Here is a 17,220-nt window from a genome sequence, read left to right on the forward strand (position 1 = left end):
CTTCCAAGTTCCGCTCGGCTCCAGCTGGCCTGGCCGGTTTGTTGCCGTCACGAAGCTCCCATTACGGGGATCGAAAAACTCTTGAGCTGTGAGAACATTGATCCTGCCGTTACTCGACGCAATACGTTGTTATTATTTCATTATTGGTTAAGTTTTATGCTTTCCGAGCCCCGATTTCATTGTATCCGCACGATCCGACGATAATAAAGACTTCTATTTGTGTTCAATCTTTGTTACAGCTTCATTTTCTTTTCAAGCGCACGATAAATAAAGTCGAGCGTCTCGAAGAATAAGCCATGCGAGTCTAAGTACGCAAACAAACTACAAATGACTCATTAAATCAGATATGGATCTTTCAATCGCTTTCGTTAAAACCGGAGGAAGTCGAAAGCGGATGCGTCATGAAAGCCACCATGACGACTCGCCGTTAGCTTTTTGTTTTGACGTTGGCTTTCAAATAAGGTCGAGCTTTTCAAGCCAAGTTGTGTAAGACCTCCCTCCTTCCTCACTTAAGTCAGTTCTTCAACTTGCTGCTGATGTCAGCTTCTGTTTGAGGTGAAAGGATGAGAGAGGAGAGCGATAGCGGAGAGAGAGAGCGAGGGAGAGAGGAAACAGCGTGGGAAAAAAAACAGAGAGCGAGGGCGGTGGGCTAACATTTTCCTCCTGCCTCGGAATAGCAGCAGCTCGTGGCTCTGGGCCAAACGACTTGACTCCAGCCGGGAGTTCACATCCCAGCATCTCGGTGCCCGTAAAACACATCACATCATCATCAGCGGTAGCGACGTGTCGTTTAGCGGCGCGGCCAACCGTCAGTGCCTTTTAATGTAAACTGGCATGTCGGCGAGAGAGTTTAGCCCTAACCTCGGGCACCGGCAAATACTTCTGTCATTTCTCCATTGGACTCCCAAAGTAGAAGGAGAAGATGGAGGTGAACAAAAGATGAAGGGCAAACAATTTAATCAAGGTTACAATCTGCAATCACGCCAATGAGTCGCGTGCAAAGGACGGGTGGCGTCATTATTGAAAGGGGAGCCGCAGCCAAGCTTCTTCCCTCGCAATGATCATTGGTGGCGCACACACACACACTCACACACACACACAAAAACACACGGCGCTTAAGCCAAGAGGAAAAAGTGAAGCGCAGTGGGGAAAAAAGGATTGTATACATGCTGCCGCAGCTTTGACTAGCCCAGATTGAAACCTCATTGCAGAGCCTAGTTTGAAATCACAATTTGACATTTGGAAACTCTCACTATGATTACAAACCCTCGGTACTTGTTTGAAAAGTCTAAGGTTTAAAATCCAAACCTGAACGCCATACCCTGGTTTGAAAGCCTTATTGGGAACCCTAGCTGAGTACTGAAACCTTAATACTTGCTCGACACACCCTAAATCTGGATTGCAAGTGTACGTTACAACCGCAACGCTTATTTAATATCGCAACTTCAAAGTAAGCACGGTTCCAAACCCAAATACTCGCTTGAAACCCTAAACCTTGTTGGCGCAAAGAGAATCCCACTTAGATTATCCTCCTAAACAGAGGCTCCATGTAACAGCAACTCAGAAGGGGTTCGCGATAATGGTACGCTAGCCTGACCAAACAACCCCACGAGGTCCTAAAACGATCAAATGCAGTATCCACAAACCGCCCCTAGGGTGTCCGTGTGTGTGTTTGTGTGTGTGTGTGCGAGTAAAATCAACAAGCCCCTCGCAGCATCCCCAGTGGACACCAGTTAAGACTTTTGTTCTTTCCCAAGTTCTAAGCAGGCTTCTCGTAGTTTGAGATGCTTCATAAAAAGTCACTTTCACGGGCGTAGCTTAGCATGAAAGCGCAGTCGAAAGCTCCCCGGGGTTTGTTTCCGACTCTCTCGACGCTCGCAAAAAAAAAAACAAAAAAAAATTCGGGAGGTCTTACCTTAATCAAAACCACGTTGACGGCCCTCTCGCCCTTGGCACAGAAGCTGTACCGCCGCTTGTGGCGTTCGTACATGGTCTCCCCAAAAAAGAAAACATATATCCAGAGCGAGCGGAGGGAAAGGAGAGCCGATGAGCTGCGCTTAACATCTGGACAAGGAGGCAGCCTCTGTGCCCTCCTCCTCCCCTTCTTTCCCTCCCAAAAACTTGAGTCCGGCCTCTGGCTGACTGGGGCCCACCCCCCTTTTTCTGGGCTCACTGAATGTCCCCCTCTGTCTCCTTCAGTCCACCACAACAACTAGCACGTATACAGTAGGACAGTTGACACTTTGGCCATTGTGCGCACGGTTGACACAATTAGGCCAGGGGGAGAGGGTCGACGCCCTCTAGTGGGCGGGGTAGGAAGCCGAGGGAGGCTCCTGGGGGAGTGGCACGTGGTGGGGAAAGCAACGGGAGATCCTATGTCCTATGAAAGCCCAATTTTACATCCTACACCTTGTTGGAACTCCCGACAAATAATCCTGGCCGTGAAACCTTCACAGGTCCAGGCTTGACTAATAAATAAATAAATAAATTAATTAATTAAAATAAATTAAATTAAAATAAAATAAAATAAAAATGAGGGTGAAAATAAAAATAATTAAATAAATTTTAAACTAATCCTAAACCTGTCTTTAAGAGCAATTTGAAACTCTCACAGACGTGAAATTGCAAAAAATTTGAAACCCTAAATGCGACTCCACTTGACTCCGCTGCTGACAACCTGACCCTGCCATTACATCCTATGGGAAAAATTGTTTCCACATTTGAACAAATCTGTGGTCGACCAGTTCCCATCCTGACCTTAAAGGATCCACTGTAATCATAGTGTTAGGGAGGAGAAACAGCATATTTCACTGGTTATTATCACGGGGGCGGAGAGGAGGGGGGGGGGGGGCGACACGACTGAGTGGCTGCCAAGCATTCGGAAGATTACTGGCGACTCGACTCGGCGCTCCCTCAAGAGCCATGATGTGTCATCAAACGGTGGGACGGCAGAGGATTAACTTTACAGCGCTTCTTTTATTCGGAATCAATACGCCGCTCGGTCTGACAGAGCTGTAATCCCAGCAGATCCAACAGGAATCGCAATCAGCGGAACGAGGACAACAATGGCGGCGGACGGAAGCCAAACGCCTTTTTTTTCCCCCTGTCGCTTGCTGAGAAAGGTAGCAGACGGGGACGGAGGCCAAGTCAGGTGGCACGCTGAGGCGGAACCATATTCTTCCCCTACATGAGCGCCCCGACCTTTGATCCCAGCATCTCTTGCCTGCCAAACAAACGAGGCGGTTGGCCCTTGCTAACAAGCAACAGCGCCGCTGAGTGCCAGCTTTTTGACAAGCGTCACTCTCGAAGGATTTCTTACATATTAGCAAGGTAACTAAGTAAAGCGAGTAAATGCGAAGGTGTTGCTCTGACAGAATTGTGTTTCGGCAGGCTGGAGGTGCTGCGGGGGAAAGAAAAAAAAACAACAAAAAAAAAAAAAAGAAACAACAGCTTCCACTGTCGGCCGGCCCTTCTGCGTTTAAACTGTCGCAATGATTTTCACGCTTGTTTATTTTATGTAGCGGTTCGATATGCTCGCGCTCGTTTAAGTTTCATGAGATGCTGCTGCGCGGCGCCATTTACATATTTCGACACAGCACGGCACACCAGGCTGGAACTCAATGTGTTGCTCCGGCAACATGTTACCGTGTAATAAATCACAGCACAGATCATCTGCTCCTACATGATCAGCCGTCTTATCGTGTGCGAGCTTTTTTTCGTCATGTAGGCTGCTTTGAGATAATTTTTTTTTTTTTGGTGAGGGGGCTCTACTGTGAGATCATGTCGTTGAGGCAACACTATGGCTTCATTGAATTTAAACAGGATCATATAGCAAGGGGAGGGAGAGGTTTACGAGGCAAGGCTGCTCTCTGCTGGCGAACGTAGCTTACTAGCCGGGAAACATCTGGCTTTAGGAGGCGGGGAGAAAAAAAAAAAAACCACGGCAACGTCAAAACCGCAAGCCTGGAATATGCGGAGAGCCGTTCGGGCTTTCGGCTGCTGAGGAATCTGTCAGTCAGCAACATTTCGGGGGGGGGGGGGAGATGGCCTCCATGTGCTCGTGCATAAATAAACCAAAGCAAAGGGGCGATCCTGTTGCACGGTTTAAAAACGGCATGTAGAAGTCGTCTTTAAAAACGCACAGGATGAAAAATGAATGCATGAGTCAAAAGGAAAGTATGTCTTGGGGGCTGCAAATCTGTCGCTGGCACCTCAAAGGACATGTAAGCAAATTTCACCTCATTACTCCGTCTTCGCCTTTCGCAACATTTCCCCCTGACTTGCTAAGTGACATTTATCTCCGTCTGCACGGCCCCGCCTGCCAAAGACTAAAAAAAAAAAAAAAAATGTTTTTGTGCTAAACGTTCACATCGGCGCGGCAGAATTACACAGTGCTGCAGGGCGGCCATTTTTGAAAGCGTAAGTGGGGCACTTGAGCAAAATTCAAACATTCTCCCTCCCCTGTGATTGTCAAATGTCGAAACAATTTTTTCCTCTTTTCGATTTTTCTTTTCGATATTCACGATGGCGAAAACCGAGGTAAACAGTGAACCCTCCCGCCTATTTTGGGTTCCCTCGTTTGTTGTGTTTTCACCCTAATGTCACATGATGGCAGACATTTTTTTTTTAATTTTGTAGTGTGGAGACTTACGACGGAAGAGTCAGTCTCGTGCGCTTCCTCCGCTTCACAGGTGGTCTCGGCTTGTTCCGACATGATCGCCTGCACCTCTGGAGAGCGCGCACACACACAAACACACGCACAAGTCAGACGGTGGGTGCAATGACAAAGCGGCAGTGTGGAGGAAATCAATAACAAGTGAAGTGAGACATTTTTATCCTGGCCGTGCACGTGCACACACACGCACACACACTCTCGCATGCGGGAGTTGAAGCAGCCTGGGGCTAAAATAACTTTGTTGCTGTGATGTCTGTCTTCATTTTCTACACAGGGTATTTTTCCCCCCCGCACTATTATTGATTAAATATCATGCCATCCTAAAGTCTCCAGTGGGAGTGTCTGGCTTCTAAAAGTGGCTTTTTTATCATTCAAATCATATCATATATTATTTATTTATTTTTCTTGAGTCTTGATGTCTTTTTTGGAGCAACTCCTGTGCATAGCAGAACGAATCCAACCGAGTTTTTGGGCTTCGGCTGCTTCGTCCCATACGGCCATTTTATATTATCCAATACAATCAATGTATCAAAAGGTCTGACGTGATGTGATGTAAGGGAATTGCGGTCTAATGGCATTACATTTAATCAGATAAGCTGAGGTGTGGCGTGCAGGGGTTCCCGCAGTGTTCAGATCGGAGTTGTGTTCCTACAGCGTAACCCGAATTTGGATTTTGCTGTCCATTGTGGTACCGGGAACAATCAAATGAACAACAGTGAGTGATAAGGTCGTGTCACACAAACGCTCCATCCCTCCCATCTTTGATTGAATCTCATCCATACCTTCATTCAGGTCAGTGCTGCTGGGATTTTCCTCTTTCACCGTTGCCTGACTTGCTTCCCCGCCCGACGACAGGTCGGTCTCAGAAGGTTCTGGAGCAGCAGGCTCCTCGGGGCGCTCGTGACTCTCTTCTGCGCTAGGTTCCACATGGCCGGTGCCGTTTTCCTCTGAACTTGCTGCAGGTTGCAGTGACGTGGACAAACACATGTCGCTTTGGTCCTCTTCTTCCACGGTGACTACCTCGGTCGGCTGCAGCTCCCCTAAGGAGGTACTTTCCTCGGTGGGGTTGAATATGTCTGTGGTGCAGCTTCCGACCGATTGAAAGCTGACGTCGTCGTCGCTGGACAGGCCGTGTGCTAGGCCCGAATAGGGATCCACGTCGGATTTGACTATCGGCTCGAGTGAGATCTCTGTCTCCTCCGGGTTCTCCTCTGGAGTTGATACGGTCGCGTCGGTATCTCCCGTCACATTTAACTCGGAACACGTAGGCTGCTGATCAAGGTCTTGCTGCCACTCTGCCGCTTGATCCTGACCAGCTGTTTCCTGGTTTTGTTCGGAGCTGTTTACATCTGGCGGAGGTTCTCCCTCTCCGGGAGGCGGAACATCTGATTCTAGGGTTACATCATCGCTCCCTGCCGGAGGTGGGAGGTCCTCTTGCGCTAAAACCTCGCTGTCAGCTTCCTCCTCGGCTATGGAGTTTACGTCGCTAAGGTCCGGGGCGGGAGTCGGCGCCTCGTCGTCCCGGACCGGCGCGTCGGATGACGACGACTGGCCCATGACTAACTCGCCACCGCTCTCAGACACTCCGTTTACTTCCTTCCCAGATAAGTCCTCTCCCTCTGCGGCCTCCCGTCCTTCTCCTCCTCCTTCTCCTCTATCGGTTTCCTGCGCACCCCACCCTGCCGGTTGGAGGTTTTCCACAGGCGACGGGCTCCCCCCTTCTGGCCTTTCGCACAAACTCAAGTTCTGTGCGGTGTCGGGCTGTTCCCTTCCATTTGCCCTCTCAGACTCGAGACACACCCAATCCTCGGGGGGGTTGAGCCCATGCTCCCCGGGAGGTACTACAGATTCCCTCGCGTCCTCCTCGCCATATGTACAAGTGACGCCGGCGCCGTTTCCAACTAGGCTTTCTGTCGTGTTTGTTTGCGGGCAGCTCGTCGTCTCCGGCTCGACGCCCTCGCTGCACTCGGCCGCCGTGTGGAGACAGTCCGAGCGCAGCTCTAGCACAGACACTCTCTGCGGGGAAAAGAAGGAAGTTAAGACCGCATTTCGAGTGTGTGATTGCATAAGGCGTATACAAATGGAGCCGGAGGGAAGTCCAAGGGAGGGAAAAGACAAACAAACGCGGAGTTGCGTGACTCACCTTGGCGTGGAGATGACTCGTCAAATGCAACAGCTGCTCCACGCTCCGGCTGAGGCTCGGCGGGTCACGGCCTGGGTACACGCTTTGCGTCAGGGCGTGCAAGCCCGGGTGGCGGCAAACCACGCGGGCGTCCGTCGGCGCCGGCTGAACGCGCTGAAGGCCTCGGTCCGACTCGCCGTCTGCCTCAGCCCTGTTGTGGAATAAACACTTAGATCATCCCCCGAAGGAAAGAGCTCAGTCGCGATTGGCCCATGTAGCACAGAGAGAGTTTTAACAGTGATGTCAGCTGATCCGCAACCCCCCCCACTTTTGCTGCTGTAATCCATTTACAGTGAGAGCAAAGAAAGTCATTGTGGTTGTTAATGAGTCTTTTTTTTTTTTGAAGCTGTTCAGAAGATAGTGGGTCATGCAACGATGACTCTAATTTAAGATGCTAGCAGCGATGCGCGAGACCTCGCGCCCCAAACAAACATAAACAAAGAAATAATGTGTGGAGGGAGCTGTAAAAAGTGACACTTTTTTTTTTTTTAATTAACTTTCCTTTTTTTTTTAATTAACTTTCCAGGGGGAGCTTCTGTCAGAGAGTATATATAGACAAAGTTCTTCCCTGACATCCCTTTTGACCTGTCTCGAAAGTGGCGAGTTGTTTTTCGAGCCTGTGAAGGAGTGGTGGAGCGTCATCCAATCAGGCGGCACCGTTTGCGCAACGCTGGGTGGACCACGTTTAGTGACCTCACCCCTCGTGTGGAAAATGTCATCGCTCGTGACTACTGAGGGGAGGACATTTGCTTGAGCGGAGGGGTGTCGGAGCGTCCCCCGCGTGGCACTAGCGTGACTTAAACGGTGTTCTGCGGAAAAAAAGCTGTGCGCTTAACGTCTAGAGAGAAGATCCATCTCCACTTGAAGCCATGTCTCAGTCCATTTAGCAAATACCACGCAATAAAGACATTGTGACCTCATTAGCGCGTCGGCGTGAGGAAGTCATTGCGATGGGAATGCGTGCCATTGCTTCGACAGTTAAATTTGTGTCTGTTTGTGCGTGCGTGCTTCTGGTTGTCTAAGTGTGGTAAACATCATTAGGCAGAAAAGTCGTAACCCGGGCTTTTGTGCGGCAGAATAGTTTTCCATCGCTATGGTTTCGCTGTGGAAAAATACAGCCTTTCTTTCCAGTGCGCCTGCAAAAGTTTAAATGTTCACCAACACATGAATAAATAAATAGTTCAACCTTTTGGCGAATGCTAGTGACGTTACACATAGTAACTGTTAACGTAACAGGATTGACAGAACAAGCCCGTAGCGATGGCGAGGAGCCCATCAGCTGAGCGGAGACTCACTCTGCGAGGAGCTGCTGGAGGGCGCCGTGACCCCGGAGCGCCGCGACGTCTGCGGGCGTCTGGCCTTGCTTGTTGGGCAGCCGCACGGCATCCCTCGCCCCCGGCTGCCGCAGCAGGAAGCGCGTGACGCGGACCAAACCTCGCCGGGCTGAAAAATGCAGCAGGGTCTCCCGCGGGTGCAGATCTACAGCAGACAGGGAAAGGTGACACTTGCAGTTATATTTTGCAGGAGAGAACATTCAGTACAGTGCCGAGGCGTACAGCCACTTTTGCTCAAATGACTTTTAATAATGCTATTATTGCATGTTGATATGTATTTGGTCCTAATATTTTTTTTCTCTGCTACGTTTTGAAACGATGACGACTCTATACTGACCTCACAGCAGCGCTTATTTTGCCTCTGAGCGCTAAGGCGGAGAGAACCGGCAGGCCTACGGAGCTCAGATTCAATTACTGGCCTAAAGCGTCAGTGGAGCGAGTGGAGGTGGTGTGAGCGGAGGCGGTGTGAGAGGAGGCAGAAATGCGGCTGTCGACGAGCGCCACGGATCGAAGGACTGACTTTGCTCTTGGTGGCAAAAATTGTAAATCGGCATTAATTCATAGAAATAATACGGTCACGAAGTTCATTCGTTCTTTTGTAGGATGATGGAAGATGGTGGCATGTAAGAAGCTTGAGGAGTTTATCGAGGAGGACTTTGCTGACCAGGTCACTAGAGGAGTTGTCTGAATTTTCATTAAAATTTTTGAGAAAAAAAATCTTTCAACGGAGTACTATATTACCGGCGCTGTCGGAGCATTGGTTCCCCAGCAAGTTCCACCCCGGTGGCAGCGGGATGTGATGGAGGGCCAAGGTCAGACTCTCATCTAGACGCTCGCAATCCACCAGGGGGATGTGACACTCATCCAGGAGCAGCGCCCCGTCCAGGCCATCTGTGCGGCCCACCGTGCTAACCTGAGTGGGTTAAAGCATACAACGCTGAAAAAAAACATTTCTATACTTAAAATCACACGGGATGTACTGGAGGCTCACCAGAAACTGGGCCATGTCAAAAGCCAAGTCCTGAACGAAAGTGAAGCTATGCTCAGCTAAAGGAGCAACGTGGGAGGAGAGCGTGGTCGGTTCCTCGGACTCCTCGGGGCTGCCGCGGGTGACGGCGCACAGGGTGACCGAAACCTCCTCGCAACAGCCGTGAGCTGCGGGGAGAAAGGAGAAGGTCCGGTTATCAAGCGCCGGTTTTTTTTCTGAAAAACATCAGGGTCGTAAAATACTGGTTTCCCTCAAACGATTTGGTTCTCAGGTAGATTTGAAGTGAAACACAAACATTTGATTAAAATGGAGAACAATATGAGGGAAGAAGATGAATCATTTATTCCATCGTCTGTCTTCCAATAATAAGCCCCGACTTTTTTCCTCTTGCGAGCCGATATAAAGCCGCTCTGATCATTGCAGAAGGATTTATCATCACGGGGCATCTGTGATTATGATGCCGTATCCTTTTACATTACGGGCTATCTCCCTCATTAAGGCTCCCTGGCGAAGCAGTTGTGCTCCATTGTAGTTGCTTATTTACCAAAGACAATTGGCGGGGGGTAATCTGATGGCTTGATCACTTGATTATTACGTGACCGGCAAAGTGTTTACAATCTTGCGGTTCAAAATGAATAGCAAGAGTGCGGTGAGCAAAAAAAAAAAAAAACAAAAGAGAGAAAAGAAAATACTTTTTGTACAATTAAACCCATCTGCGCCATATTTTGCCCAATCTTGTGACCAGATGGGCGCGCAAACAAACTAGCAGATGCTCATATATAACGTGGTACATCCGAAAATGTAAAAAAAAAAAGAAAGAAAAGAACTGACAAAATTTTCCCCCAGGGGAAATAATGAAACCTGAATAAAAAAAATTTTACGGCCAAGCTTTATTAGCTGTGCTGACGACTTTTAAGCAACTGAATTGAGTTTTTTAACTGGCATGAGTGTTCAAATAAGTCTGCAAAAAGACTGAGAAAGGCTGGCGGTAACTTTCAAGTTATTTCTTCAAACAAATGTGTGTTTTCACCTCTGCATTTTTCTGTATTTATGCACATTTAACTTTGTTGTCAAATTGGAACGGATTAATTGCACAACCATTCATTTCAACTGGAAACATTACTTTAGTTCTCGCACACTTAGATTGGGGCAAATTTAAATCCGATAAACCGAAGTTTCCGGTGTTTTTCCTCTTTTCACACTGATTAATATTCTTGAAGAGTATTTACACGGAGGTCTTACCGGGACACAGCGCCTGCAGGGTGTCATGGCCGCTCCTCAAGGTGCTGCTCAGGTGTCTTTGTGTGCTGCCAGCAAACAACAGAAAGTAGTCTGCGGCGTCGGCGGCGGCGGCGGCGCCCTCCTCATCCACGGCCAGCTCTTCATCGGTGAGCTGCACTGTGATCACGCAGCGGCCCTGGGTGGATGAAGACGCATATTATTATCATTATTATTATTATTATCATATGTGTGACTGGAACGTGAGAATATTTTCAAACATCGTAAAGGTAATTTCCTTTTTTATGACTGCTCCAGTTTGAATTATTTCCATCCTGTCCAATTGTGCGGACAAACAATAGCCAGCTTGCATGCATCATCCACAGTAGCGAGACTGTCTGTCTGTTATCACCGCAGTACTGTTAGCCAGCCAAGATGACAACGCAACAAACACAGGCGTGCGCGCGCACGCTTGTTGTTTTTCTAAAGTCACAATTGACTGAATTGTGTTCTGGAGTACCGCTCAGAATGAAGCGATGTCACCCGAGGGCATGGCGAGCAGGAGGCGAGGAGGCGCCAGAAAGGGGACGATTGTTTTGCCAAGAGCTGCTTTCCACCGGGGGAACTGCGACTTCATTGACACGGAGGAGGGATAATGGGGACATTTTATCCACTCGCTGTCCCGTCGCCTACTAAGCCCGACATGCACGGAACCGCCGCTTAGCGATCGGGGGTCATAGGTGCTTCCTTCTGCTGTGTAGCGTGCTAGCCTTAGGGCTTGTTTCATAGACAGGCTTGACAGCAGCACTGAGAGTTTAGGAAAATGGCTGCAAAGAGCCAAGTGGATAATTGGAACAATCTTTCAGGGCTGTAGTCAATCACCAAGTAAAGCTTGTGAAATGAGACATGTCGGGACAGCCGGGGAGCTCCGCTCGCCACGAGTCTACCTGCTCAGTAGTACAGACGGCTCGGGCGCCCGGTGTGGAACGCGCAATTTGGCAGTCGGCGATAAGTCGAGCGGCAGACTTTTGGTATGCGAGGGCAGTCTCAACACGGAGAGGCGAGGAGCGAGTGCGGTGAATGAGATGTAGAGGGGTGGAGGCCATCAGGCATGACATTGTCTTCATTAAAAACTCATCTCTTATCTCGGGCCCAGATTGGAAATTAGGAGGTCGGGGCACTACTGAGCAGATTGCAACCTCGGCAGACCTGTGACTCTGCACTTCATGCCGGAATGAAAACATATTAGCGGGGAGGGGAAATAAGATTCGCGCAATCGCAAAGATAGCCGAGTCCGTTCAAGCAAAGTAGTTGCTCAAATTTACCCTGACAATATTTTTTCCTCGATTTGTTTGGGCCTCAAATTAATATCCGCTCGCCGCAAACAACATTACCAGGTGGCGACTTGAGAAAACAGACGCTTGAGTGGAGCGCCGATCGATCCGTCTGCGATGAGCGCATTTGTACAAAACGCGTGAGGAGGAATCGCTCAGAATAACGAGCGACTGTCATCGTCCGTTGGCGGCGGGAAGGAAGGCGGGAGGGAGGGGACGATAAAGCCGCAATGATTGAGCATAAAACAAACGTTTAGGCCAAGGCATTTACAAAGCTTCCTCGTTTAGAAAAAATAATAATTCTTTGGATAATAGTTTTGCGAAACATTTCGCACGCTGCGAACAAATACAGAGCAGCTCAACCTCTGGCGCACAGGCATCATGGCAAGCGATTTCTTTGAGAATCCTTCATTTCCTGGATTATCTACCGCCTGCAGTTAGCATTTTTTTTTCTTTCTAAACGACAGTAAATGTGCTCCAACTGTTTACACAAAAGAAAGCACTTTGAATGTGGGTCTCTTTGTTCCTTTCTCTTCCGCCGACCAAATGTAAACAAAAACGCCATTGGCTGGTACCCAACCGGAATTCGGGCCTACTGTTCCAACGCTCGTGAGGTCTGCATTCTTTGGCAACCCGAGTGTCTTTTGGAGCGGCAACACCGCCGATTTGAATGGCTTCCGAGGGATGGGAGCCAACAACCTGGCTATGTAAGGCTAGGGTATGAAGCACCTTAAATCGTTCAGGTCAAAGTAACCTTGAGACGTAAGCAAAGCTCCACTTGCTACGATTACGTGCTAGCTGCTAACGGTTTTTGATTTAGGCTCGGCTCAAGAATGCAAATGGCGTTTTGACCGCATTAATGGATGTCACATACCCGTACGATGTGTCCAGGGGCCATTCACATTATTTGTTTTACGTCTCCTGGGTGCCCGTGAGATTTATGAATAAACGCCGATAAGAACTCTTAAAAAACCTAATGAGGCGATGAACCTGAATGGCTCTGCGTGAAATCAGAGTGCCACTGTAAACTGAAGATAACGTTGTCAAGAGTAAAACTCTTGTCGCGGACTTATCAGACTTCCTGTGTGTGCCTTCCTTCGGCCGGCAGAATGCGAGCGCCCAGAACGCTCCGGCAACTGCGAAAATTGGCTGTGTGGAGGCAGTTCACTCCGATACAGTAATTGGACAACGAACTTCGGGGAAGTGGATTGCGCTTCCGTTAAAAGAACATCGGAGCTCAAGTGTCAGAAGAAGAAAAAATTTAATTGCTGTGGGGGTAATAATTTTCATAGCCTAGACTGAACGCTTAGGGAAAAAGAATATAAATGACAATGCCATTATTCAAACAGAGTTTTTCCCTTGTGGGGTTAGCACTTTTTGTTTATTCCCGGCACCAAACAGTCTTTTTAATGCAATTCTTCTTTTCCAGCTTTCAGAGATACTGTACGACAGTTTCGTTTACATCTCGACTGTATTTTCATGAGGGAAAACCGCGGAACATTTCTATACATGGTGTATAAACATACCTTACGATGCTAGGGTATGCGATTTCAACTCAATATTCTGCTCTGGTTATATAATATAACGAGCTAGCAAGAAAACACAATGTCGGTACAACAGTTAGCGCTCAACCATCCAGCTCGTCAGAATTATTACTGTCCAGAGCCTTGTGTTCTGTAATGTGCGTGTCTGCTGCACACCTGAGAGCGGAGCAGATGGTTGTTGATACACGCAAAACAGATTCGGATACTTACATAGAGTGGAGCTTGCTGGGGAGTGAGTTTCATGTCCCTGGGAACTGTAAGAGATGAGAGGTGGATGAATATTTTGGGTCAATAAAATACATTAAAAGGAGGACATGACAAATGATGGAAATGATGGATTCATAATGTGTGAAAAGTTGTTTTGAAATGCGAGGCGAGTCGAGCCAATCTGAAGGTACCTTATCTCTGAAAGAAGTTCAGAAGATTCTGGATTTTCAAAACAATGCTTACCAAACAATGGTAAGTTTCAAGGTATGTCAAAAGGGAGAATAAAAATTTAACCAAGTGATTACAAGGGGTGATCATCGGATTGTTATTACGCCACGTATTATCCCGTCTTGGCCTGTCGCGGGCTAAGCTAATCGCTTGTGAATGTTAGCGAGGTTGTGCAGTGACTACGGACGCGTCAGAACATTGCTGTTGACAAGACGAGCGTTAAGCTCGACCTTGGCGCTCTTCTCAACACCGTGGGAGGGTTAAGAGTGCAACACACACACGTACGTACGCACGCACGGCAGACGACACACTCTCCCCAGCTAGCCAAAACCACCAGTCTGCGTTGGCCTTGGTTCGTACGGCGACAGCTGACGGAAGGAAAGTGGGCGGTTGGGGGTTGGCTTCAAAATTAGGCTAACGTTTATTGAGCCGTTAAGGCTTTGTGGCACCTATCTGCGGGTAAAAATAACAAGAGGAGGTCCCTTGACCCCGCCGCTAACAAAACACGCTCGTACTCTAGGTGGCTTTGCGCCAGGAAGATCAGTTTGCCGGATTTACAAGCTCGCATGTGATCTCAGAGAGAGACCCCCCTCTCCAAACTCTAAAAGAGATCTGGTTGCCGTTCACAAGCCACAGAGCTGGCGTTCTCCTCCGTTTTCCTTTTGTTTACTGTTCCCTCGCACTCAAACGAGTCCTCGCTGAACTGGGTGGTAACTGAGCGCTGAGTAAATCACGTGAAACTGCAAAACGGGAGCAGGGGAAGAACACCAAAGAGGGTCTCCAAACCAAATATGTTGGCAAATAAAGAGAACCCCTCCTCCAATAAGAATTAGTTGGATCAGGTAAGGAGATAATCGGTGGTTCTAATAATACTCTGGAGTCTAATCCGCTTGCCTTAAGTGCACTGAGACAGATAGCAGCTTCTTTGCCGCATGCTTAAGTTTGATAAGACTGTCACTCAATGTGGCCACTGAGACTCTTTTGTTTGTTCCTTGGGGGGAAAAAATTAATTGGACATATCGTAATTTATAAATTAGATATACAAAAATCCCAATTGCGTCCACACCTTAATTTCAGGCACAGATAAAAAAGTACCTACTGTAAGATCGAAATTAAATGAATTGTAATATCTAAAACGAGGGATATCCCCATTTCATCACATGATCAGAAGACGGACTGTTTTGCTGTGAAATGTGTATTTACAGATGCAAATCACTACAGTTGAACGGTTTGTCGCCGTAGACTTTCTTGTAACGTTATTACTCCGGCGCCAAAGCACCGACTCTTCCGGTCCATCTTGTGGAGGAAAAGAGACAGGAGGCGCCAAATCCTTGTAATTTATTTACTCTTTAAATTGGCCAGGTGGAACTTGCTCATACATGAAGCCCAAGAAAAGATCTTTACTTTACGTCACAGGTGAATAGAATACAATAAGGTAAAAAAAAAAGAAATCACCGTCTGCAGGAAAAGAACTACATTTCCCATACTTCGTACACATGGAATAAAAAGGTCAAGTGGCAATACATTACTCAGCCGTGGGGGGTTAAAATTGTCACAGTTACTCAAGTATTGATTTAGTGAGTCATTCGCCGTTTCACCGTGTGTACTTTGACTTGCACGGCTTAATCGTTGCAACAAGCATATGCTAGCACTGGCAGAATCAAGCAAGGAGCCTCTGGGGCCCGTGGGCTGGCAAGCAGGCATGGCGGCGGACGTGCCGCAGCGTGTCTCCCGCAGGCCTTGTTGCAGCTTTTTGACAGGATCACTTCTGGCTCGGCGTAGCACGGGCGGGGGACGAAAATCTCCGTGTTTGCCAGAAGGCACCCTGCCGGAAATTGCAGGGCAGCCGCCTCTGTTGCCGCTCCATCATCCATTTTGCAGAGGAAAATTTGCAGTCGTGACGTGTTATTTCAAATGGTCAATACAGATGGACAATACATGCCAATGCTGCTATCCAGTCGCAAATCCAGCTAGCCTTTCTCTAACGCCCATATCCTGTTCAGTCAAAGGTGCTGGAGCCTCTCCCAGTCGACTTTAAGCGAAAGACGGACCACACCCTGAACTGGTCACCAGTTGCTTACAGAACACACATAGACAAATGCGTGACGGCAAAACCGAAAATGTCCAAGCTACTTTCTGTACCCCGTTGTTGAGGTTTGTGAAGGGTGGAGCTAGAATTACAACGCAGGGCGGTTGATTGGTAGAAGAGAATGATCTTCTTTTGTGTTATGAACGATTTCAATGCAAGGGAAAAGAAGAAAGTGCCATTAACTAAAAACCTGTGCTTCTGGTTTACGAGTTAAAGACTTTCAAGCGCACCACCCTGTATGGTGCGGCCATCATTTCCTTTGTTTCATTAATTCTCAGATGGCACGCAGTCTCCTTGACATTCTATTCTGGTAAGACTCATAGGGGTCGACCGGTACGAATTGAACCAATAGTGCCAGATGGAAAAACTTTGATTTTTGATGCCACAACGAGAGACGTTAAACCTAATCTTTCGATCCTTAAAAAAAAAATAATTACAGCGGTTATCTGACTGAGTCATATCCACTTAAGATTATGAGCCATACGATTTTAACCAAGTAGTCACACTAAAACCCGGTTACCGGTCTCCACTGTAGGTCTGTAACAGAAGGAGTATGGGAAACGGCATCCCTCAAGGCCACCCGACACCTGCCTGTCGAGATTAAACCACCCATTAACTCAGACTAAAACGGTGGGTGCAGCCAGCCGAGGAGCAGCCAAGTTATGTTTCATGTCTGGAACTTCAGCCATGCTCAAATACACCCTGATAGTTCCTGGAGAGATTCTTCAATTGCTTCCAGAATTGAACTCGAGACTAGACAAACGGGTGATAGTAAATTACAAAAAGAGATATAGGAAGGTTTGCCTTTTTTTTAATCATTTATTTCATTTTAGATTTCTCTACTGAGATTTTGTGTGCTGATATATGTTCAACTTTTTTGATGGAAAACACTTCAACTCCCTAGCTTCATTTCTGGTGCGGCGGTTTTACAGAATCTCTGCTATGAACTGAGAAGGAAATCTTAAAGGTTACCACAATACAAGATTCCTTCCAAATATGGAGTCTGACTCGCCTTGGAAAACATTTGCAGTGTGAATTCCTGGCTAGTCACCGCTTCCAAAATGAGTCGCGACGTTGTGATAAAAAAGCAGCGGCGGTGACTCAGGGCGGTTTGATGTTTAACTCGGCATTTGCTTAGTGTCCTGTACTGGTTAACCAGTGAAGTTAGCGCCTCTGCGACATTCTGAACCCTCCTGGTGCTTATTTTGTTTGGAGCCCCGCTATCAGCTGCGTGGCTAAATTAGCTCAAGCGACGTCAGTAGCTCAGGGGGGGGCCCCAACGCGTCCACCGCCATTTAGATAGTCACGGCTGTTTGATTTAATCAAACCTGCCCATTGACGTGACCTCCTCCCCTCGCTACCGCCCCTATTGCACAAAAGCGCCCTGTGTGTGTGTGCGGTGTGCACAAACGTCCAGCCGA

General features: G+C 47.9%; 1 protein-coding gene across 5 annotated transcripts in view; it reads right to left on the reverse strand.

Moving 5' to 3' along the window:
• Positions 1 to 17,220, reverse strand: part of si:dkey-172h23.2 (uncharacterized protein LOC393772 homolog) — a 46,198-nt gene that overhangs the window by 24,734 nt on the left and 4,244 nt on the right. For all 5 annotated transcript variants that reach the window (XM_049717032.2, XM_049717031.2, XM_049717028.2 and 2 more), the window contains exons 2-9: positions 13,486 to 13,529; positions 10,422 to 10,596; positions 9,183 to 9,346; positions 8,933 to 9,104; positions 8,153 to 8,336; positions 6,819 to 7,008; positions 5,458 to 6,691; positions 4,652 to 4,728 (exon numbers count right to left, since the gene is read on the reverse strand). In XM_049717032.2, coding sequence (XP_049572989.1) covers positions 4,652 to 4,728; positions 5,458 to 6,691; positions 6,819 to 7,008; positions 8,153 to 8,336; positions 8,933 to 9,104; positions 9,183 to 9,346; positions 10,422 to 10,596; positions 13,486 to 13,518 — 2,229 coding nt within the window. In that variant the 5' untranslated portion in view covers positions 13,519 to 13,529. The remainder of the gene's footprint in view (positions 1 to 4,651; positions 4,729 to 5,457; positions 6,692 to 6,818; positions 7,009 to 8,152; positions 8,337 to 8,932; positions 9,105 to 9,182; positions 9,347 to 10,421; positions 10,597 to 13,485; positions 13,530 to 17,220) is intronic.

This window comes from Syngnathus scovelli, chromosome 4 (assembly GCF_024217435.2).
Source record: "Syngnathus scovelli strain Florida chromosome 4, RoL_Ssco_1.2, whole genome shotgun sequence".
In the NCBI taxonomy this organism is placed as follows: Eukaryota; Metazoa; Chordata; class Actinopteri; order Syngnathiformes; family Syngnathidae; genus Syngnathus; species Syngnathus scovelli.